The 24,603-nt window shown below is 40.7% G+C and overlaps 4 protein-coding genes across 4 annotated transcripts; 3 read left to right on the top strand and 1 right to left on the bottom strand.

Moving 5' to 3' along the window:
* Positions 1-4,330: 4,330 nt before the first annotated feature.
* Positions 4,331-10,491, bottom strand: LOC102719982 (putative F-box/LRR-repeat protein 23). The gene is made up of 3 exons (XM_006659848.3): positions 10,293-10,491; positions 6,499-6,873; positions 4,331-5,122 (listed from the first exon to the last, which is right to left on the bottom strand). Exons 2-3 carry the CDS (start codon positions 6,846-6,848, stop codon positions 4,678-4,680), a joined length of 795 nt encoding a protein of 264 aa, XP_006659911.1. The 5' UTR covers positions 6,849-6,873; positions 10,293-10,491; the 3' UTR covers positions 4,331-4,677.
* Positions 8,887-16,668, top strand: LOC102719699. Its single transcript, XM_006659847.3, has 3 exons — positions 8,887-8,922; positions 9,614-10,038; positions 15,107-16,668. Exons 1-3 carry the CDS (start codon positions 8,887-8,889, stop codon positions 15,822-15,824), a joined length of 1,179 nt encoding a protein of 392 aa, XP_006659910.2. The 3' UTR covers positions 15,825-16,668.
* Positions 16,669-18,604: 1,936 nt separating this feature from the next.
* On the top strand, positions 18,605-20,183 carry LOC102719417 (F-box protein SKIP19-like). Its single transcript, XM_015840033.1, has 2 exons — positions 18,605-18,933; positions 19,499-20,183. The coding sequence occupies exons 1-2, from the start codon at positions 18,605-18,607 to the stop codon at positions 20,046-20,048; spliced, it is 879 nt and encodes a 292-aa protein (XP_015695519.1). The 3' UTR covers positions 20,049-20,183.
* Positions 20,184-22,908: 2,725 nt separating this feature from the next.
* Positions 22,909-24,280, top strand: LOC121055142 (putative F-box/LRR-repeat protein 9). The gene is given in 3 exon segments (XM_040526728.1): positions 22,909-23,019; positions 23,021-23,217; positions 23,827-24,280. Coding segments are annotated over 3 exon segments (756 nt in total). The 3' UTR covers positions 24,275-24,280.
* Positions 24,281-24,603: the final 323 nt, after the last annotated feature.

The raw sequence follows: 24,603 nt of genomic DNA, 5'->3' as shown, positions 1-24,603 counted from the left end.
TCTCGCTAGTCATGTCTGGAAACCCTAGTTCGGGGGAGCGACCCTTCCGAAATCCACACCAACTCACTATGCAGAGACTTGGAAGCTTTGGGGAAGACATCTTCAATCCATAGACCACCATGGGCTTCTTTGGATCACCATGGACATCTCCCACCCTCCCCACACCTCGCTTCTAGGCTATGCCCCAAAAACTCACCCGACATATGGTCTTTAGCCTGCTTGATGTGGGAGATGAGCCCTCCATCTGTGGGCCTCGACCCACTCGAGCTTCCTTGGCTGCCATGCGAGGTTTGAGATTCCTCCCCTTTCGCCTCTCCAATCGCCTTCCTAGTTGCCATCTCCCGTTGACTCACCTTTGTCCCATCCGATCGCTAAAGGGACAATTAGTCAGTTACCAAGACGCCCAAGAGATTGCAAACATGCATGAACTAAGCTCCCTGTAGCTCTTTGCCAAAAACCTCAGCGAGAAAGGTCAGCTGTCAACTATCTTTGATAATTGCCCTCACGTGGAATATCTCAACATACGCCATTGCCTGAACGCCGACATGGACGATTCCCTGAGAGTGAAGTGTGCCAAGATCAAGATGCTGAGGCCACCTGGTAACTCAAGACTTCCATGTGCACACCCCTAAGAGCAAGTATAATACAAGGTGTAAGCCGGCTAAATGCTGATATAGAGGAGAGATGGATGAAAGAAAGGAGAAGCGGGTTGTAAGTTTATAGCTAGTTCGGACATAACAACTAATTAAAAAACTCTGTGAGATAGACAAGTGGGTTATGCATTAATGATAAAGAGCTAACTATTATATAGATGAGCTAAGAGAAAGCTACAAACAGTCTTATAGCCGACTTGCTAGCTATACTATTAATCTTGCTGAGGTGGAGGTTCCCCTTGTCTGCCTTCAGTTTTGAGTGGTACACTGACCTGACAGCCCTGTGAGCGGAGGAACCAGAGCATTGGGAATCTGAGTACTATGATAATTAGTCCTTCCCGCTACGAGGAAGATCTTGACAGATAGTCCTTCGTTTGTTTGCCGTCCTGACATTTTGATTTATGCTGATCATTTGTCTTGTTTAAAAATTTTATTCAAATATATAAAATTATAAACATATTTAAAATTACTTTAAGTATAAACTGAATCATAATAAAATAGTCAATAATTATATAAATTTTTAAATAAGACAAAGGATCAAATGTAGATAAAAAGTCAACGACGTCAAAAAAAAATTTCGGAGAGAGTATGATAAGATGCTTCCCAGGAGCATGCGTACGTTCCTGAAATGAAGAACCTTCAACGCAAGTGGAATAAATGTTTTTGTCCAACATTTATGCGGGAATTTTTTTTTCTCGCATTAGATGATTAGATCGACTCATGTTTGTAAGTTCTGCATTCATGTTAGTTGATCAATCTTGAGAGCTATGTAATTCAGAACAATAATGGAACAAATGTTAACTCGACTCGCTTTACGCCCATGCTCCTTGTTATGCCACTTAAGCAAGGACACGTTCTATTTATTTGTAGAGGAGCATTCTGTGAATAGCACGTAAATTGTGAATTATTGTGCTACGGCAAAATGCAGCAAATACTGGTGAGGGGTAAATTTTAATTAAATGCTTGGAATGCTTATATTTATTCAAAGAGAGTAAAATTTTGAATTAGACTATCTCTGCTCCTACAAGCACTCCCAACGGGTTTACGGTTAGCAGTGAATATGCCACCTACCCATGCCAACTCTCTCTTTTTTAAATGAAAAATAACTATAGACATTTATCTCAACCACATTCACTAACTCTTTTATTTCATCTAAGGAATAAAACTGTGAGATGAATAGACCTATATGTTAATAATAAATATATGTAGTGATACATATAAAAATAATATTAGTAACATGCTAAATGATATTTTTTTAACAAAATTCTTTTGCAACGCATGGACAACGTGCTAGTAAAATTAAAATTTTAAGTTATAAAATTTAAACCTCTCTGAATATAATTATATCATCACTTAATTTTTTTTCAAAGAATATACTAATATTTCCACCTAATTCATTATCTCAAAAAATTACAACCATTAATTATTTTCTCCATTGTCAACAAATCATAACCATATATTGCATAATTTTACATTCCGGTCTTTAGAAGTGCTGATAAATACGTGTGTGTATATATGATCACTTACGTTTATACTATGTTTTGCAAATAAAAAAAGATTCTAAAAAGTCCAAATGGAGGGAATTCCCTCATCGTTTACCTTTTAGTTTATAAGCCACAACTAAAACTTAAATTTTATTTACTCCATCCTAAAATTTAGACGTATCATCGATTTCTCACCGCCACCGTGTGCTTATCACTGTGCCGTTGCCGGTCCCAGCTTGACTCCCTCCATATTCGATAATATAAAACATAACTATTTTTTTATCCTATAATGTAAGACATGCATGCATATATGCACCTTAAGGCATATATAACATTAAGACAATAACCGTCTATATACATCCACACGACAGATTAGCCATATCATTCACTCGTGAAAAACTTGATTGCCGTCTCTTCGATCGTCTACTGCTTGGACACGTGCTCCTAAGTTACGAGAAATACTTCATGTATTGGTTGCATGCAACAAATATAAAACATGCAAAATAAAGTATTAAATATGCTACAGACAATAAAATAGACAATCTATTGTATTTATCTATTTAAAAATCTCTATATATCAAATAGACAACAACCGTTTATACTACTGTATATGCCCTTAGGTAATCTAAACGAGAAGGTGTTATAACTTTTTCTTGTTTTTTTGTGTAAGTGGTAGTCTTATATTATGGGATGGAGAGAATACTAAGGCCCTGTTTAATTTCCAATTTTTTTCCAAAATCATCGCATCGAATTTTCGGACACCTAAATAGAGCATTAAATAGACATAAATATTAAAACTAATTATACAGTTATGGAGAAAATCATGCTATGAATCTTTTAAGCCTAATTAGCACATGATTAGCCATAAGTGCTACACTGAACACATGCGCTAATAACGGATTAATTAGACTTAAAAGATTCATCCCGCAGTTTCTTGGCGGAATCTATAATTTGTTTTATAATTAGACTACGTTTAATACTTTAAATGTGTGTCCGTATATCCGATATAATGTTTTACAAAAAATATTTTGCAAACTGAACAGGGACTAATACCAATGGAAGTATGGAGTTGCAGGAGTTTAGGGCTTGTTTGGCACAACTCCAGCTCCTAACTCCAACTTAACTGGAGCCGGAGTTGCCAAATGGTATAGATTCTAATTTTTTGGAGCGGAGTTGATGGAGCTACTCCTGAAAAATGAACTACAGTGGTGGAGGTGGGTTTTGCTGCTCCATAGCTCCACTCCACGCCAAAAGACCCACTACCCTTTATTATTTTATTGTAATTACCTGAATCTGTCACTCATGCTACTATATATTATTAGTAAATATTTATATTATGTGTAAACTATCATATAGTATTTTATAACTATATAGTTACGTCGTTGAAGTTCAAAAGAAAAATAATCAGTATTTAATTACATGAAAATAAATATAATTAAATCATGGTTTAATCATGACTACAAATAATTCGTAACGCTATTATTGTCAATCTGCTTCGTATTCTCTCTTTTAGAAGTTCTAGAGCAGACCAAACTAGCGAAACAGTTTTGATCTGCTAGTTAGGATCGGGAGCTTAGAGCTGTACCAAACGGATCCTTAATGAGGCCAACGGCTACTCGATTAGGAGCTTGGGCCACTTTGATGAACAGCAATGCGGATGACGCCGAGGAATAAGGCACGGAAGGAGTCCAATAGCGACATCGAATGGGCTTTTTACCGTTCTTAAAAAGTAGCTTGATATACTAAAATTTTGGTGTAAAACTTTGCTATCTTAAGGTAATTTTTTAAAAATGTTAAAAAGCTCTAACCAAATAGTATCATAGGAGAACAATTTTATTATCCTGGAGAAGGTACTAGAGGTGTTTTTTTATATAAAATTTGGTATGTCTTAGTATCTTAAATACTAGAAAGTACTAAATTTTGAGACTTTGAGATTTGCTTCAGTCTAAAAAAAGTAATAAAACGTATCTCGAGGTATTGGTACCTCGCGACACAGTAGAAAATGATTTGGTACCTCGAGTTATTTTTATTAGATCAGAACAAATCTAACAGTCCACTGTAGAAAATGATTTGGTACCTCGAGGTACTTTTTATTAGATCAGAACAAATCTAACAGTGCACAGTAGAGCACAGTAGAAAATGATTTGGTACCTGAGGTACTTTTTATTAGATCAGAACAAATCTCCCAAATTTTATATAGAAAATAGTAATACCTCATGTTACCTCTTTTAAGTATGAAAAAAATGCTCATCATAGGCTATCGCCCTAGCTAGTTTTAGAGTGACAATTTAGCAAATCTAACTATAGTGTGGCATTATAGCGAAATCCTACATAGCTAGACAACGATGTAACAATAATTTTCTTACAGTAGCCTTTAATCATGCATACAAAGGTTGTGCGTCTCAGCGTCTGTACGGCATTAAAAAGTTTAACTGCTAGTCACCTTATTAATTGGAGGATTACCGTCATCCATCACTATGGTAGTAATATTATAGTCACTTAGAAGGACAGATAATGTCATAATAGTAGACGATCCAAGCTTATTCATGCATCCACCGGCCCGGGAGCACCACTGTGTTCAGGCGGCCGCACTCCTCGAGCAGGTCGCCGCCAACGGTGACGGCGAGGCCGGAGCAGTCGCTCACGTCGAGAATCTCCAGCCGAGGGCACCCGTTGACGATGGCCGCCAGAGCTTCGCCGGAGACGACGGCGTCGCCTTCGAGCGTGAGGTGCCGCAGCTCGCGCATGGCCGCCGCAACGCCGAGCGCCATCTTCCTCCCGTCGAACCGGCGGTCCAGGCGTAGCTCCAGGCGCTTCAGCTGCGGGCACGCTCTGCCGGCGACCTCAAACACGCCGGCGTGGAGCTTCCGGCAATCTCTGACCACGATGTGCTCCAGCAGGGGCGTCTTGGTGATCAGCTCGGTGAAGCAGTCGCTGGTGACCCTGGAGCACCGTGCCAGGAAAAGTTTCTTCAGAGATGGTGACCTGCGAATCATCACTTCATGATCAGTAAGAGCAAGTTCAAATAGTATAGCTAACTACTAGTTCTAATTTATCTACAGTCAATCTAATAGTTAATTCATATAATAATTATCTATAAAACGTTAATACATGGTCATACATATCATATACACAATACGTCTTGGAGTCCGTACTGCAGCTGACTATAAATTAATAATATATTTATAGCTGGCTTATAGTCTGCTATTTGCTGTAAGAGCAAATTTAATAATATAGCCAACTACTGGTTAGAATTCATTAATAGTCAATCCAATAGCTAATTCATACAATAGTTAGCTACAAAATATTAATACATGGTCCCACGTGTCATACATACACTGTGTATTAAAGTCCGTGCTGTAGCTAGCTACAAATTAGTAGTTCACTGCTCTTTCTCTTTTTTTATCTCTTTAAAATATATTTATATCTAGCTTATAGTCTACTATTGTATAAGAGCAGGTACATGGCTCTTAGTAATGACGTGTTCACCAGCAACCACTCGCACTTCTCTTGTTATCCAAAAGAGTTTAAAAAATCAACAAAACAGATTAATGTGTGATCCTTTAAAAAAAACATAAGTTTAGACTTAAGAGCTTTTTATCATCCTCGAAAAATATCGCAATATACCATATTTTTTTAGTGTAAAAGATATACCATATTTTTTATGTAAAAGTTTAGTACCTTGAGGTACCAGAATTTTACACTAAAATTTTTGGTACCTCAAGATAATTTTTAAAGATGATAAAAAACCCTTAAACTTAACATGTACAAGTTGCAACAGAATAAAGAACAAATATAACAATAAGGGTAAGGGTATGTTCAGCTGGGAGGAATTTTAACCCATAGAAATGAAAATGGTATATGAATTGAAATGCATGTCAACATTAATCTATAGAATTTCTTTTAAGAGATTTAAGTAAATGAAAATTTTACTATATTTTCTCTCTACGACATGTAGAAAAAAAATTTCTTTGGTTTTTCTATACTTTATTTCTAAGAACCAAATGTTTTTCGTGGGAATGCAACCCTTTGTTTTTTCTTCAAAATGAATATGCCCCAAATATGCGTATATTACTCAAAGTTTAAATTGTTATTTGTGTTCGAACATGCAGATATTGAATTTAAATGCGTATGTTTATGGAGTAGCATATCACACATTGATGTTGAATTTTCTTTTTCAAAAACCCATGTAACTATTTGGAACGATCGAAATGCTAAAACGAGAGGATAAGCCATCGAGAGATTAATATCAATTCCGGCCCCGCTTTTTTCTTGGTTCAATTGTTGTGTTAAACCGTTTCTATTTTATTGGAATATTATACATATGCATTTCGATTGAAGCACAACTTAAAGAACTTTACCTGTCGCATATATACGTGAGGAGCTGATTGGTAACAAACTTGCTCCCCATGAACACCTCAAGTTGCCCGTCGGCGCGGTCGACGGCGACCTTCGCCATGGCGCACAGTCCGCTTGCCTTCGTCCAGCGCAGCATCTGGTGGTGCGTCATCATGTCCACAGTTCTCCATACATCAGGCGCCATGGTCGCCTTCTGCCATGAGCGGCAGACAAGGCTGCCGGTGCCCCTGAGGAGCTCGACGGCGCCGAGCTTGGCGAAGACGACGCACAGGGCATCCAGCGGCAGCTCCGACCACTCCCTGGCAGGCACGGGCGGCGTCGCCGGCGCCGGAGACACAGTCACGGCGTCCATGGCTGCCGGCCGGCCACCTGATTCTCTGCACAGAAGCAAGAGAAGAATGCTCTGGACAAAGATCATCAAGAAAATGAAATGGCGAGGGAAAGAAAGGAAGCTCCACGTTGAGTTCTCGCGAGTCGCGACTCGCGAGTTGAAACCTTTCGTCTTCTTTTAATTGTTTTTATTTTTGATTTTTTTTATTGGTTGATGGAGCGAGCACCTTTCGTCTTCCGAATTCCGATGACTCTTCAGATTCTTGTCAGAATCATTATGAATTGCTGTGACATGGACGTCATGCAGCCAGGGTTTTATAAGCTATCTATAAGCTATAAGCTATTTATAAGATGTGTTATATAATTTTTTAATAAAAGAAAGATAAAATCTATCTCTTAATCAATAAATAGTCTCTTGTGTTAGGACCTCTCGAATCATCTAGGGTTCTAGCTCTAGTAGGATTCTACTGTTGTATGAATCGATGACATTGCACGGGTATCAAAACGGGATTAGGGTTGCAGGTACAAACTAGTGGAGCCGCTTGCAGATGAAGAAGAAGAACCGACCATCGTCGTCCTCGCTACCCCTTAGGACTGACGACATGGACGGTGGTCGGAGTAGTCCGGCGATGTGGCGGCGGAGCGGTGGCGATCCCGTCACTGGCTGCGCCCCTCTAGATTGGTTAGGGTTCTGTGGGATGGAGTGGCGATGGCGATGAACTTCGTGTGCTGTGTCGTGCGGCCTCTACCCCTTTTATTTGGCGCAGGGTGACAGAGGCCCACCAGCCAATGGGCTGGGCGCTCCCGATCAGAGCGCGTGTCAAGGTCCCTCTTGGGCCGTTGGGCTCAAGAGGTGGAGATCAATCTAACATTCTCCCCCTTGATCTCACTATTACTTTTAGGCTTTTTCCATTCCATCACAGATTTACGTATAGAGCATGTTTCATCGTTTCAGTTAATCACCGATGGATTCCACAACCACTACATACATTTCTATTCAGAAACAGATACTTTACTTTTGGGCCATATAGTCCAGGGACTTGCCCATATGGCGTGTGTTGACCATAGTACTCCCCCACGGTCAGACCTTACTGCTTTAATCCTTTTATCACGCTGATTTTTAACTTCATCCTTGAATATTCAATTTGCACCCTTTTGATGCTCTTTACAAATTTTCCTTTAATGCAATCTATGCATTGTTCTAAGTCGGAGAACTCCAATGGGGGAAGAATCTCATTCTTAACTAGTCTCTTAATTCTCCCCCTCGAAATATGGCCGAAACAACGGTGTCATAATTTTGATGAGACATTAGGAGTTCTTTTTCTTTTCTTATTTTCTGTTGTCGACGAGGACACAACATTCACACTCTTAGAAAGAGATAACAATATAAAGCTCATCTTGCAATCAACAAGACCAATAATTCATTATTACATCATAGTTTACATTTGTCGTCTCCAAACGACAATGATATCTATCCAAAACCATTGGCTTCAACTTGGAAGCCATGTCGCTCATCCTAAGGATGTGGTCTCTCACACCACCTCCATGGTACTTTTCTGAAGTAAGCTGTTTAATCAGCTATGTCACATAAGTCTTTGAAGGACCAGTAAATTGACCCTTTATTATGTCGAGATACTCTGTGACAGTGTCACATTTTGAGATTGAGTGGGCTCAATCGTATTATTTACCATAGCCAAACAATTATTGTTGGCTAAGACCCACTTTTTATGCTCTATGCCATAGGGACTTTTAACTTTTTGCTACTATTTGCCATATCATCTTAATCCCTCTCACAGCTACAGTGAGGAGGAGTGACAAATCTATTGCCACTCAACATGTAAAAGTGGCAATTAGTAAAATTTCCTTATGCCATATGACATAACGAGGGGAGCATTGTCCCTCTCTCTTTTCAGTCAACAACTGACTCATCTGCGTCTCTGACTAGTGCAGCAGGCTCTATAGGACATGGGTAGTCAATACCCAGACCACCTCTCCCAAGATAAAGGCAAGGTCGAGTTTTTCTTTTTCATTCAAGGTAGTTGTCTCTTGTCAAGGTTGGGATGTCTTTGATGCAACCCATCAAGAAGTATCCACCGGTAACAATCATATATTGTGAAAACAAAATCAATAATAAAATATTATGCATTAGGCCTAAGTTACCGTTAGGTAGAAATAGACATAACAGATAAAACCATAATTGTAATATTGTGATTAAAACGTTGGTCAAAATCAAATATCACAGCACATAATCAATGTCCCCAAAATTAAATTCTCCCGTTAGTTCGAAATTTAATTTTGGAAACACTAACTTTCATTAATTTTAATCTATTTGCAGCGGAAATCCAATTAAATACACTGTAAAACTATTCGCAGCGGAAAAAACAATTAATATTCTCTAAAAAATTGTCACGTTGGTTCAAATTGCTTACAAAAATTCAAAATAAACATTCAATGACTTTTAATTTGAGATATTTTGTAGAGGGGCGTAAAATAGACTTCTTTTCCTTTTAAATCGGTCCCGAGGGACCAAAATTAGACCTCTTCCGGCCGAGAACAGTCGGCCCAGTGGACTTATTTTCTCCCCCCACGCGCACCTCCGCCCACCTAGGCCACAACCTAGGCCTGGGCCGGGAAAGTGCCAGCGCGCGGCCCCCCTCTTGGGCCTAATCTGGCCCGAGCAGCGCCGACCGTCCGATCTAGGGCTGGGCGATCGGACGGCCGGCCGGCTTGATCGGGAGATCAAAACCCCCTTCTCAGCCGCCGCCCCTGAACAAACCCTAACCCTAGCCCCCGTTTCTCTCGGTTGCGCCGCCGCGCCATCGGCTGCCCTTGCGCCGCCGCGCCATAGCCAGCGATCGCCGGCGACCTCGCGCCGGCCTCCGGCACCCTCTTTCTCTTCTCCTCCCCCACCGTCCTTGCCTGTCCGACCTTGTCCAGAGATGGCGGCACCGCCGCGGGCCCCTTCGCCGGCGCGCGCGCTCGCCTACGGGTGAACGCGCCGCCGTCGAGCGGCCTCACGACGGCTCCCGACCGGAGCATGGCTCGGCCCGACAAACACGGCGGCGCCTTTTGCCCCCTTTGCTCTCCTCCTCTTCGACCCGGCATGGCGGCGTCCCGCGGCGGCCGACGTCGGCCACCTTTGGGTGCGCACCGGCGGTGAAGACGGAGGGACGACCGAGCGGCGTCAGCGACGACCGACGGCGGCGATGGAGGTTAGGGTTTTGCCCCTCCCATCCATCTCTTTTCTTTGCTTTTCTTTTCGGTTTTCTTTTGGGGATCGAATCCCTTTCGATTTTTCTTTGGATTTCAAACCCAAAACATAACTAAACCCTAGAGGCCTGGCTCTGATACTATCGTTAGGACCTATCGAATCATCTAGGGTTCTAGCTCTAGTAGGGTTCTACTGTTGTATGAATCGATGACATTGCACGGGTATCAAAACGGGATTAGGGTTGCGGGTATAAACCAGTGGAGCCGCTTGCAGATGAAGAAGAAGAACCGGCCATCGTCGTCCTCGCTGGCCCTTGTGACTGATGACAGGGACGGTGGTCGGAGTAGTCCGGCGAGGTGGCGGCGCGGCGGTGGCGATCCCGTCACTGGTTGCGCCCCTCTAGATCGGTTAGGGTTCTGTGGGATGGAGTGGCGACGACGATGAACTTCGTGTGCCGTGCAGCCTCCATCCCCTTTTATTTGGCGCAGGGTGACAGGGGCCCACCAGCCAATGGGCTGGGCGCTCCCGATGGCGCTCCCGATCAGAGCGTGTGTCAAGGTCCCTCTTGGGCCGTTGGGCTCAAGAGGTGGAGATCAATCTAACATCTTGCACATATTTTAATGTCAAGTAAGAATGAATGGTGAGGTCATTTATATTATGAGCTATTTGTTTAGAACTAGACTATTGGAGAAGTTGTCTTTTAGAATGCTTAGAGATAGTATGCCATCTCTATTGTTGGAGGTGGTCTAAGAGCAAGTTCGATAGTATAACCAACTACTACCTCCAATTCATCTATAGCCGATCTAATAGTTAGTTCATACAAAAATTACCTACAAAACATCAATACATGATCCCACATGTCATACACACATTTTGTCTTGGAGCCCGTGTGCTACTACCTACAAATTAGTAGTCCACCTCTCTTCTCTCCCCTCTTATCTCTTTAAAATATGCTTATAGCTGGCTTATAGCCTGCTATTGTACCTGCTCTAAGGGTGAGTGAGCTAGCTATTTAGTTGTACACGTTAGCATGTATCCTACGTGGAGGAAAGAGACGTATAAAAATTCGAGCCAGCGATGAGAGTCGCTTATCTTGCACACTGCACGATGAGTTGAATCGGTTTCTTTGTGTGTAGCAATATACAAATAGCTAGTACTAGTAGACAACTTTTTTGGACCGGCTATTTTCTCATCTCCTAGCTAGCTACTAGCTAGTACTATTGGGGACGCCCTCACAGCGGAGGGAAGATGAAGCAACGATAATCGCGCTTGACATGATTAAAAAAGGTTAAAAAATCATCACGGTTTTGGACGTCAAAGTAGAGCTCAACATGATTATCGAGCAGTTTGGTGTGATTATCGTGGCTATTTTAAAGACAACAATAACATAGCTTTGATCACGATAATCGTATGGTATAGTATGATCATCGTGTGATTTTGAATACAATGATAATCATGGTTTTGATCACGATAATCACGTGATTTTATGTGATTATTGCAAGGTTTGCTATGATTGTCACGGCAATTTTAAATTCCTCCGCATTAGGCTGTATTGGACCCAGGAAAACAGTGAGATTTTTATTTTCTTCAAACCTTTTAACTTTTTTAATTGATACATGAATTGTTTTGAAAGTTTTATTCACCACCAAGTTTAGAACAAACATAATTATCATTATGGTTTTTTTTAACTTTTCTACTGATTTTTTTTTAAAAGTTTTGAATCGTGACAGATATTTGTCAAACCATATCATCCTGCTACGGTAACTTAGCGATACGTGCGATTATTACAATCGTTGCCATAATAATCACGGTTTTGTGAAGCCTGCTTGCTCGTGCCTGTGACGGATATGAGGACTGATCGGAGCTGCCACCGGAAGCGCTCCCGGAGGTCGTCCTCGTCCTCTTCCAGGCTTCCAGCTTGGCTGTATGTTAGAATAGTTTGGGAAAGTATTCTATACCCTTGAGGGGATATCCCCTCATTTATTACATACTATTTAAAAAGTCATCAATTTTTTTTAAAAAAATTATGAAAATAGATTAATATAAGATATATATCACTACACGAACACAAACATGCAAGTTTAAACATGCAAGTTTAAATATGTCTTCTACCATCCATAACAAAAATAACAAATTAAACTCTAAATAGTATACGTATACTCACAGTTATATTTGTTATTTTTGTTATGGATTGTAGAAGGCATATTGAACTTGTATGTCTGTGTAGTGATATATCTTATATTAATCTATCTTCATAATTTTTTTAAAATTTTTTGATGACTATTTGGATAGCATGCAATAAATGAGATGACATTTTCCCAAGGGCTTAAAATCAACTCCCGAACTAAGCACACGGTGCTTATATGTTATCTAAATAATTATTAAAAAATATGTAAAAAATTAGTAGTTATATATTAAAAGTTTAAGGGAAGTCGCTTATCTGTTGTGTTTGCTTTTAAATTGCAGCTAGCGTTTCTACCAAATAAATCAACTTCTTCCAGTTTTACACAAATCGATGGTATCAAAGCAGGACCCACGATCTCTGTTCTCCGGTGCACTCGCTGGGCGAAAATAGTTTTAAGCACACGGTGCTTACATGTTATCTAAATAATTATTAAAATATATAAAAAAAATAATAAGATAGATTAATATGAGTTATATCACTTCATAACCATTCAAGTTTAAATTCAATTTATATAGGTTGTAGGAAAAAAACTAGTAGTATATGTACATTCACAATTATTTATGTTACATATGTACAAGTTAAATTTAAATTTACATGTTTGTGTAGTGATATAACTTATATTAATCAATTTTATTTTATTTTTATATTTTTAATAGTTATTTAGATAACATACTAGTAACGGAGAATGGAGAGATTATTTGACCGGCGTGCTGAAAAACTGCATCCACTCGACAGGCGAAAGCATTACAAGGAAACTACTCTAGGCGCGGAAACTGCCTCCTACAGCTTTTCATTTCCACACCTTCCTCCCCTCCCATAATTCCTACCCTCCAATCCCATTCCCGCAATGCCCTTCTCCTCTTCTCACCGCCGGCGAGGCCATCATGACCGAGGTCGTCGTCGCAACCGCCGCTCGGGGGAGGCGAGGGACTGGCGGGAGCTTCCGCCGGCCGCGCTCTCGGCCGTCCTCTGCAGGCTCAGCCACATCGAGACCCTCACGGGGGTCGGCCAGGTGTGCCGCTCTTGGCGCCGCGCCGCGCGTGACGAGCCCGACCTTTGGCGCCGCGTCGACATGCGCGGCCATGCCCATGCCCATGCCGGGCTCGCCAAGCAGGTTGATCTCCACGGGGTGGCGCACGCCGCCGTCAAGCATAGCCATGGACAGTGCGAGGCGTTCTAGGGCGAGTGCACCGGCGACGACGAGTTCCTCCTCTTCCTCGGCGACGCGTGGGATCTCGATTCCCGTGAATCCCCTAATTTTGGTGACTTTCCATGTTTCGTCGTTCGTGTTTGGGTTTGGTTCAAATTGGCTATCAAAATGCAATCGTGTTCGGGAAAGTATTTAGTTACGTTAGTTCCTGATTTAATGCATAGAGGCTCATTTTTGTTGAATCGCATTAGACATTTTGAGAAATTTTGTCATTACCATCATGTGGATTCTATCAGTACTGTGATAATACTATAATACGGAGTAATATAATATTCTCATGTTATTACTTACTGTCCTAAGCATTGTAACCGTTGTTGTCTAGAGTCCTTTTTTTAAAATGTTACTGGGTGACTTGCATGGTTGCATCGGAGCACCTTCATTAGTTTCTACGGCCAGCAACTTTCAAAAACTAGAAGCACTTGGATAAATCAATAAAAGCAACTCATCACTATAACATTATTCAAAATTTGCTCTGCTGAATTTCCCTGCATATCAATTGGATAACCATAGGTGATCTCCAATGATCTTTCTAGTATGTTCAATCTTATCAAAATGCTGGGAAAATTGCCAAAACACCACCTGTAAAGGCAGCACTCTTCAGAATGCCATTAGTAAACAAGAACCTTTCAAAACACCACTAGTAAACAAGGTAGTCATGCCAAAACGCCAAAATTCACAAAACAGGCATTAAAAGTGACCGTTCTACCCCTAAGCCTTGTATTAGCCATATATTATTCCATAAATTAATAAAAAATATAAAAAATATTTTTTGAATAAATAGTCATCGAAAATATGAATAATTGTTTTTTCGCGCAAAATCATGAAGTCTTCAAAAAGCCATATATTATTTCAGAAATTAATTTTTTGCACCAAAAAATAATTATTCATATTTTCTACGATTATTTATTCAAAAATAAATTCTTTTTATATTTTTTACTAATTTCTGGAATAATATACGGCTAATACAAGGCTTAGGGGTAGAATGGTCACTTTTAATGCCTGTTTTTTGAATTTTGCCGTTTTGGCATTACTACCTTGTTTACTAGTGGTGTTTTGGAGAGTTTTTGTTTACTAATGGCGTTCTGGAGAGTGCTAACTTTACGGGTGGTGTTTTGGCAATTTTCCCCCAAGGGCATGTATATGGTGTGCTTTCCTCTGCCTCCATCCCAACCCAAAAAGGCATCATTATCTTATAAACATAATTTCCTTTAGAACTCGTGATTATGTGTTAATACAGCATTGATAACAAGCTCCTGACATTTAACTTAAAGAGAATGGAAATCGTTTATTTCTATGAAATTGAATGCAGTTGTGAGTAAATTTCAGGGATTAGAAGCATTAGCATCTTCCTGTTGAAAGAACAAAATGAGATAATGTTAAAAAAGAATAATTCTGAAACAGAATGAAATCAGCTGAATACCATCAACTGCAAGCTCTAGCCTCCAGACACTTGTTACCATTTAAACATGTTATTTGTTGGGCTTGTGCAGTAATCTTGATTGTTTTTACGGGCTGAGTGCAGTAATCTTATATACCTGTAAATGACAAATCAAGGAACTGTATGCTTGTGCATTTGTTGGGCTAAACAAATGTTATTTGTTGTTTCGTGCAGTAATCTTGATTGTTTTTACGGGCTGAGTGCTGACTAATATCCATATACTGATATCATTGCAGGGTACCAGGTCTAAAGAGTCTTCGCCTCATCTCTTGTAATGATGTCTCCAATGAAGGATTTGGAGAAGCAATAAAGAGGTTCCCTCTGCTTGAGGAGCTGGAGCTTTCACTTTGTGAAAATGTTTTTGGGCATGATGTATTTGAGACTGTTGGGAGAGCATGCCCGCAGCTGAAGCGCTTCAGACTGAGCGAATGTGGCTTCTACAGCATGGAAGAATATGAGGACATCAACGATGATGAAGCCATGGGGATAGCATCTATGACTCAGCTACGCTCCCTCCAGATTTTCGGTAATAGCCTCACCAACGCAGGATTGGAAGACATCCTTGACAATTGCCCTCACCTTGAATCCCTTGACATACGCCACTGCTTCAACGTCTTCATGGATGACACCCTGCAAGCAAAGTGCGCCAGGATCAAAGCACTCAGGCTTCCTGATGACTCAACCGATGACTACGAATTTCAGATTGCAAGCCCTGTCTGGGATGATTCAGGCAATTCTTCTGATGCGAGTGATGATCGCAAGGTTCCAAGCCCGGTTTTGGAGGAGTTAGGCAGTTCTTCTGGTGACATGGATCATGATGATTACCAGGTTCCCTGTATTGAGTGTGCTATATACTCGGAGGAGAATGAATGCCTTGATGATGATATCAACGAGGAAGAGCTTGATGAAGAAGGCAGGATGGTCCTCAATGCCTTGCGTGCGCTCCTGATGTGAATTCCATCGGCTTGCTGGACCTAGGAAGTTTAAGTGATTAGATGCTATTGTTTTAGCTCAAGTCTCTGCAAGCTCGTGTTAGAGTTTCCATGTTCCTCATGTGGTAGTTTGAACCAATGTTGTCTGATCGGCCGATCGGACCTGATCGCCATGGCACCGATCAGGTCGATCAGGACGATTAATCGTCGATCAGCCCGATTAATCGAGGCTGATCGGTACAGTAGTGCGGTATATTTACTGGACCATAATAATATTTAGTGTGCACCATAATATGCAACAATAGTGATATTATTTGAGGGTTAGATGGTACTTACCTTTGAGACCTTTGAGGGAAAGAAACCCTACAAATAATGGGCCGACCCAACTAGAATTCTAAGTGACAAGATTTTCCAGGCAAACATCCTGATCGGCCTGATCGTTTGGACCAGCTGATCGGCCGATTGATCGTCCCCGACCTAATCGTTTAGAATGTCCTGATCAAGATTAGGGGACCAATCAGCCCGATTAATCGTGATTAATCGTGATTAATTCGACGATCAGATAACATTGGTTTGAACCTAGATATGATATACGTACATATATAGCACTCCAGCACCAGAAGTCTTTTAGTACTATTGCTTCTGTGAAGCGTAATGCTTAGACAATATATACTCAACTACTCAGCTTGACTATTATTAGAGAGCAAGTTCAATAGTATAGCCAACTATTAGCTTCAATTTATCTATAGTCAATCTAATACCTAATTTATACAATAGTTACCTATAAAACATTAGTATATGGTCTCAGATGTCATACATACACTATGTTTTGGAGTCTGTGTGTAGCTGGTTATAAATTAATAGCACATCCCTCTTCTCTATCCTCTCTTGTCTATTTAAAATATACTTATTGCTAGAGCCTGCTATTGTAACTGCTCTTATATCCTCTTGGTTGGTACTGATGGTTTTGTCTTTTGGGGAGTGATATGAGTCTGTGTGTAGCTGGTTACAAATTAGTAGCACATCCCTCTCCTCTATCCTCTCTTATCCATTTAAAATATACTTATTGCTAGCTTATATCCTGCTATTGTAACTGCTCTGATATCCTCTTGGTTGGTACTGCTGGTTTTGTTTTTTGGCGAGTGATATGATTGCAAAGTTTATCTGAGCAGACGAAGCATGCATCGTCAGAATTCCTAATCTTGCTCACTATCCGGTAAAAAGATCAGTGTCCCCAGACGGCCGCTTCATGATATGGGCGAAGCGTCAGCGTGTTGATGCCGGCGAACTTGGCTCGCGGGACGGCGGCGTGGCGGGGGGAGGAGCCCCAGGTTTGGACAGCCGTCTACGTACGATGCCTACGGCTCATCGCTGACGCCGACGCGTTAAAATGGTTAAATTTTGACTCACCAAAACTAAATTTAGTTATCTATGTTATGTTTGGCAACTTTAAATCTGATATGCACTATCTGTCCTCACTTCAAATTTGGTAAGGAGGATGATGATTCGTGGGTTCCACGTAAGATCCACAGATAACAATCTTACTAACATGGGAGAAGCCATATTTAACCATTCAAATGTTATGGTAAGCCAAATGAGTAATCTCTTGTAGGATAATTTGTTTAATTTTAGTATGGCAAGTGAGGTAAGTAATCTCTTGGAGATGCTCTTAGTAAGCGTAGCTCCAGGGCAGTAGTGGAGCACGAGCTCCTCCAACCGAGGAGACATTGTGATTAGCCGGGTGAATCCTTTTATCTTTTATTACAAGTCATCTAAATAGTTATTAGAATATTAAAAAAATAATAAGATAAATTAATATGAGATACATCTTTTCACAAACATGCAAATTTAAATTTGACATCTACAAACTACAACAAAAACAATGAATATACATATACTAGTTCTGATTTAATTTGTTATTTTGTACAGCTTATAGAAATTGAGTATAAACTTAGTGTAAAATGATATATCTCATATTAATCTATCTTATTTTTTTAAAAAAAAGTCCAAAATTTAAATGACAGTAAAATAGGAGTGAATATCCAACTAAGTGATGATAATCTATCTCGAGAGGCGAAAGAGCCTGTAGCCTAGTGGTTACAAAGGCCTGTAAACTAACTAATCTTCCAACAGAATGCGTGTGGTCATTTGTAAATGTTGCCCCTAGAGATTTGCTCTAGTCCAATAAAAAAGAGCTCGAGGTATCTTTACCTCATAATATTAAATCGTTGGATTAAGATACTTTTTGTTAGACAGAAGCAAATGTCTTATTAATTGAGTCTGGTATAGTGATATACTCCTACAACCCAATGCAAATCCTTGAATATATTGAGAGGAAAATAAATCAACAAATGTACTGAGTTTTAAAAAACTTTTAGCAGTTTTTCTCTGAATCAACGAGCGGATTTATGCTGCCGCTCACTTGAGCCAATCGCACTCAGAACCAGATTTCCAGCTCCACATCCATACGACATGCACAGAACGCGAGAGGTCGCATGCATGCTTTGTATTTTTCCAATTCAAAGAAACCTTTCGTCTTCAGCCGATTTGCTTCTCTCCGCCCATCCCACCCCTACAAATACCGTCATCAAAAGAGGACGATCGAACTGGTTCCTGCAGCAACAAGAGTAAGACTAAAACGTCAGTAAGGTATGCCATGGATTAAGTTTTAAGCTTTTCACCATATCAGTCTTCTGAATCTCAAATCGATCTGATCAAGGGAAGCACCTATATATATGCACACCATTGTTGCCAGTGTGATCAGGTGGTGCGTGCGTTGTCCGTCGCCGGGCTTGCCGCGGAATGGATGGCCAGTCGCCGCTGCCGGAGACGAGGTACTGGTCGGAGCAGCCGCTGGACGCGCTCTCGGTGATCTTCTCCAAGCTCGGCGCCGTCGAGGTCCTCATGGGCGCGGGGCTTGTGTGCCACTCATGGCTCCACGCTGCCAAGGTGCCTGTGCTGTGGCGAACCGTGGAGATGTTGGTCTGCAGGGAGATGGGCTCCAGCTTCAATAGACGAGGCATACTGAATGCGTTGGGGAAGGTGGCCGTGAAGAGATCGAACAGGCAGTTGGATGTACTCAAGTGTGGGGGTTTTGCTACCAATGAGCTCCTCACGTATGTAGGGCACAGGTATGGCAAAATCTCTTACAATTTATACATATTTTCAACTGGTACCGATACTGAATTTAAGTGATTTTGTGCAACATTATAGTACAGATTCTTTTTTTTTTTTTGGCCCAGGTGAGCCGAAGGCACACGGAAATTCATTATACCTACATGCATATATAATACAGATTCTTTCCTGGCATAGATGATTGTGTGTTTTTGTTTTGATTGAATGACAAGATGTGGAACACTCCCTACTCTCCAAAACATAAGAACTATAACCTATATATGCATGTATGTAATGTGCATGGCTGAGCGTGTTGCTAGCGAAGAATTTAAAATAAATCAAATTTATATGAGAGAAGTGTGCTAGATATTGAATGGTTGCATGGATATGATAGATAAAAAATAGCCATGTACTCATTTCTTATATTTTAAAACGGAGGGAGCAGTTTATAGCAAACAGTAAATTTTCATTTAATTAGCTCTGAAAACTTTTTTGTGTCAAACTTTCTAGAAGTTGACAAGGTTTGTTTGATTGTTTGCATTATGTTAGCTGAGTCATTAATTTCATGGAGTATTTGTGCAGGTCTTCGAGCTTTCTGAAGAGCCTTTACCTCGATTCATGCTCGAAGGTCACCAAACGGGGATTCAAACAGCTGATCAGAAAGTCTCCTCAGCTGGGGGATCTCGTGCTCAAATTCTGCGAGAAGCTCCGCGGCAACGTCTATGAGGCCGTCGCCAAGGCGTGCCCCCGGCTCAGGCGTCTCGAGGTACGCAGGTGGATCTCCGAGGACGAGCTTCTCGGGATAGCTGCGATGCACGAGCTGCGTTGCCTGACGCTCAAAGGCATGGTCGTCCGCGGCGGAGCACTGGCCGCCATCGTTGATGGCTGCCCTCACCTGGAGCTTCTTGACGCAGATGGGTGTGTCCTGCTTGACGTCGACGACGCCCTGCGGGCGAGGTGTGCCGTGATCGATTCGCTCAAGCTGCCCTCCGGCTTTGTGGCTGCTTCTGATTATGATGATTATTATTTTGGTCGGGAAGAAGATGACGATGGCGGTTTTGAATTTAATCTGGTCCATAATGACTACGATTATGACGAGTTTGGTGAATGCAACTCTTACTATTACCGTTAGTGGGATAATTAAATCCATCAAAGCATCAAGTACATGTCTTGTCGGGAACTTCATGAACTACGTACTGCTCAACGTCTGAGTGTTTTATGAAGATGAATATTTTCTGAATCAAATGTACTCAACCAGATAAACTAATGTGTTTCCCTTTGATTATTTATGTATTTGGTCTTTTGATTATTTATGTATTTATTTATGTATTTGCATCTTTATTTGTTTGATTCAGTTCCTTGCAAGTTGTAGCAGCATTGTCTTGGATTCTCGATGTGTTGCAAGTTGCAACGGCTAGTTTAGATTTTTTCAGGGTTGTTGTTAGAGTTTTTTTTTTTTTTTTTTAGTTTGTAGTGGCTGAGTTGGATTTGGAGCGTGGGACGGCGCGTTCGGTCGTTGGATACAGCAAAGTTGGTGTCTATTCTGCATGTAACAACCTCACTGGTTGAGAAGAATGTAGTTTGTGAAACCGAAATGCCGCTGAAATTTTTTAGGCATCACCAAAACTCTGTTTTTCAGTTCGTCAGTGGCTATACTATTGAACTTACTCTTAGTGCAGATATTTCCATACTATAAACCAGCTGAGCAGCGGGCTGTAAATTTATAGATAGGTATAGCATATACTCAAGACACATATATGTATGACATGTGAGACCGGATATTAATTATGTACCGTATATTTATAAATAACTATCATATGAATTGACTATTAAATTGGCTATAAATGATTTAAAGTCAATAGTTCACTATACTATTGAACTTGCTTTATCGCTACATAAAGCATAGACACGTAAACATGCTCCACACTCACAACAAGTACGCACCCAGTTGTGCGCATTCAACACACGCTAAATCCTTTGGTGTGCACCGTTTGTAGAAATATACGTGCGTGTTTGTGCCCTTCCCCTTACTGGGACCAACTGAAGTCAGACGTAGGAAAATAGTAGGAAAAATCCTCATATGTGAGAACGGGCATCATAGAGCAGAGTTTAATTTGTTCAAACTTTTCTGAATTTCTTCGCTACATGAAGCCTGCTCAGTAGGTAATTCAGGACAAGTTAGTTCAACGAAACGAATTTTATTTTATTTTTAACATTATCTTAATTTATTGAGTTGAACGAAAGCCTATCCTAAATAACTTTCGTGTCCATCCTTTCGGGTAGGTCTGTCACGTAGGGCTGAAAACGGAGCAGATAGTATCCGTCCGATCTGAAAAATTCAGAGGTAGCTCGGAGCAGATATTTCCCGGATAATTCGAATATGGATACAAATACGGATAATTTTGTTTGGATTCAAATATGAATACGGTATGACAGTTTCTAACAGATACGTATATTCCGACAGATATCCGAAAATTATAATGAGCGGATATCCGTGAACACCTGAAATTAGTTCAGCCCACTTGATTTCAGATCTGGCCCATCAACCAATTTACTACAAATTGCTTTTGTGCTATTAGACTATCAGTATTTGTTGAACTCATTATGTGCTATGTGGTGGACTTATGTCATTTATCTGTTACCCGTGAAATTAAATATAACGTGTTTAATCTATGATAAAGCCTAAAATGACAACTATCTTGATTAAGTTAGCTATATATATGTGGTGCTATTTGTCTTTATGAACGGTTTAAGTGATTTGTATGTTCCGAGAAATATTTATTTTCGTATTCGTGTTCGACTACATCCGATCCTTATTCGTATTCGAGATAATTCGTATTTGTTTCCGTATCCGAGATATCCATATCCGTTTTCGTATCCGCCTAAAAATTTGAAAACAAATACGGTACATGTGTTATCCGTCCGTATTCTCTCCGTTTTCAGCCCTAAGTGTTTCGTGAACCTTCGTGTATGACTATCCGCGTGAATGCATCACTCTCTTAGCACTTTTTTTCTTTGAATACCATAGATTTTATCAACAATATTCATAGCTAAGGCTCATGAACAGTCCTCCAAGTTAGTAACCTAGAAAAAAATTTCATATATATACACACAGAGAGACATATAAAGTTTATATACAAACTTTATACGTATAATTTTTATATACATGAAATTTGTAAATGCAAATATTTGGTATTAATACTATTCAGGTATAAGTTTTCTGTGTGACCGTGTATAAACTTTGTATTTGACTTTGGTAAAAAAGAAAAGTTACATATATCCAGGGACGGATCTACCACCGGGGCTAGGAGGTTTCAGCCCCTCCTACTCGATCTGCGTCATTGAAGCCCCCCATTAGCCACCGGAATAAAATTTCTGCTATTACTAAAGAGATACTAAAGAGAAGAAATGGTTGGAAGATATTCTTTTTCGTTTATCCTTTCCTAATATTTTTTCTGGATCCGCAATTGCATACATCCCACATATAATTCATTGCATAATAATACAATCATGTAAAAATTCCCTATTAACATTTTCTATATATAAGGTTTTATAGTTTTTTTGTATATAAACTTTATACTACATGCTTAAAAAAAGTCCACGTGCAAAGATAATTCACGCGGTCGCGCCGGTAGTCTTTCCGCATCCCTCCTGCCCAGAATACGAGAGGCCGCGCTACTGCAGTTCCCAGAGCCGATCGTTCGTCTTCTTCTTCAATTAATTCCTTCATGCAGCCTAGGGAACACGAAAGGCTTTCGTCTCGTCTGATGCTTCTACGTACCTACAAAATGCCGAGGCGACCAAACAGCACGTACGCAGCCACATCCCATCTTCTCTGGATCATCCAGGCATCCAACAAAGGTATGGATTCAAAACATGGCCGTAATATTTCCACTCCTCATCGATCAAATCTATATTTGTTGCTTTTTAATGGAAGATTTCATGAAAGTTGACATGTGTTTCTATGTGTTTTCAGCTTCAAGTGTAGTGAAATGGACGTCGTGGTGACGCTGCCGGCGCCGGAGACGAGGGACTGGTCGGAGCTCCCGCCGGACGCGCTCTCGGTGGTCTTCGCCAAGCTCGGCGCCGTGGAGATCCTCATGGGGGGCAGGTCTGGTGTGCCGCTCATGGCTCCGCGCGGGCAAGCAGCCTCGCCTGTGGCGACGCGTCGACATGGCGCACCACCATGCGGCTTGTTGCGCAATGGCGAACGTGGCCGTGGACCTCTCTGACGGCCGGCTGGAGGTGTTCGAGCCGAACAGCTTCGTTAACGATGACCTCCTCGTATATGTTGCCGACAGGTACATACTATTCTTAAGCTGCAAAGTCATATCTGACTAGACCAATAAATTTCACATGGACTATTTGTTCCCTGTTTGTTTAGGTATGGACTTTTTTTTTCGTCACATCAAATATTTGGACACTAATTAAAACTATTAAATATAGTCTATTAATAAAACTCACCTCATACGCTGAACTATTTTACGAGATGAATCTATTGAGCCTAATTAGTCTATGATTAACGAATGTGATGCTACAGTAAATATTTACTAATCATAGATTAATTATGCTAAAAAACTGTCTAATAAAATAGCCTTTATTTATACGCTTAGTTTTCTCATCAGTATATATTTAATACTTCTAATTAATGTCTAAACATCTGATGTGACAAAGATTAACAAAAAGTCACTTGATTCAAACAGCCGGTCAGCGATCTGCCTTCTCAAACCACTAAATAAGACATACTACAGTGGTAAATAGCCAGTCAGCCAGACTAAATTGTAACGCCTTCGTTTCGCGGTATAAGATTTTTGAGCTGTACAAATGATATGCATTATCAGTAGATAAATCTAAGCGTGGTTACAAAGTCTTATATCACATGAAACAGAGATAGCAAATAGCTAAAACCCTTGTCAGGTAACTGTATTTCGGAAGATAAATATAATGATTCTAGTGAATTCGTATACGGGCAGGTCGCCTTGTGTGAAGAGCCTCCGTCTCGAGTGTTCCTCGCCGATGGTCTCCGAAAGGGGATTAGCCCAGCTGATCAGCATGACTCCGCAGCTGGAGGAACTCGTGCTGCAGTGGCCTCTCCATACCACGCACCTCGACGTGGCTTCGCTTGGGATCGCAAAGCTGCACCAGCTGCGGCACCTCAATGTTCTCGCCGACAACACGATCGATGACAAAAAGGAGCTGACGAACATCATCGACGGCTGCCCTCACCTGGAACTTCTCGACGTAAGCAGGTCCATCGTGTTTGACGTCGTCGACGATGTGCTACTAGCCAAGTGTGCCACGATCAAGATCACTCTCAAGCCGCCCTTCTTCTTTGATATTGGTGCTATCGACTTATGATCGATCTTGGTGCTGCTGTCGATGGTTTCCATTTTGATGATCATTTTTATTCTGATGATGGCGACTGTATCACTTATTTTGGTGAGTTATTGGAGAACTCCAATCTCAATACTTATGATCGCATGTACTTAAATCTTATTTGTGTTCTTCAGTTATCTTTTCAAGATTTGGTGCTTGTTATCTTTTCAGCCTGATGGTGACATGGTGTTGTGTCTGATGTTTCATTGGCGGGGAATTCTCCGCTAAGAAGTTGACAATATTTTGAAACAAATGCGCTCTGCTCCCCAACATAAATACTAGTAGCACATTTTGTTCTGTTTTAGATGAAA

This window comes from Oryza brachyantha, chromosome 8 (assembly GCF_000231095.2).
Source record: "Oryza brachyantha chromosome 8, ObraRS2, whole genome shotgun sequence".
Taxonomy (NCBI): Eukaryota; Viridiplantae; Streptophyta; class Magnoliopsida; order Poales; family Poaceae; genus Oryza; species Oryza brachyantha.
The sequence above is the reverse complement of the archived record's forward strand: the minus strand, read 5'-3'. Positions and strand labels throughout refer to the sequence as shown.

Excerpts from the sequence above, each read along its gene's own strand:
- LOC102719982 (XM_006659848.3), bottom strand. The coding sequence starts at position 6,848 with ATGGACGCCGTGACTGTGTCTCCGGCGCCGGCGACGCCGCCCGTGCCT. Across the intron at positions 5,123-6,498 it reads CTCACGTATATATGCGACAG|GTCACCATCTCTGAAGAAAC; the intron begins GTAAAGTTCTTT and ends GATGATTCGCAG.
- LOC102719699 (XM_006659847.3), top strand. The coding sequence starts at position 8,887 with ATGTCTTTGATGCAACCCATCAAGAAGTATCCACCG. Across the intron at positions 8,923-9,613 it reads CCATCAAGAAGTATCCACCG|CCCCCGTTTCTCTCGGTTGC; the intron begins GTAACAATCATA and ends CCCTAACCCTAG. Across the intron at positions 10,039-15,106 it reads GACCGACGGCGGCGATGGAG|GGTACCAGGTCTAAAGAGTC; the intron begins GTTAGGGTTTTG and ends ATATCATTGCAG.
- LOC102719417 (XM_015840033.1), top strand. The coding sequence starts at position 18,605 with ATGGATGGCCAGTCGCCGCTGCCGGAGACGAGGTACTGGTCGGAGCAG. Across the intron at positions 18,934-19,498 it reads CTCACGTATGTAGGGCACAG|GTCTTCGAGCTTTCTGAAGA; the intron begins GTATGGCAAAAT and ends GTATTTGTGCAG.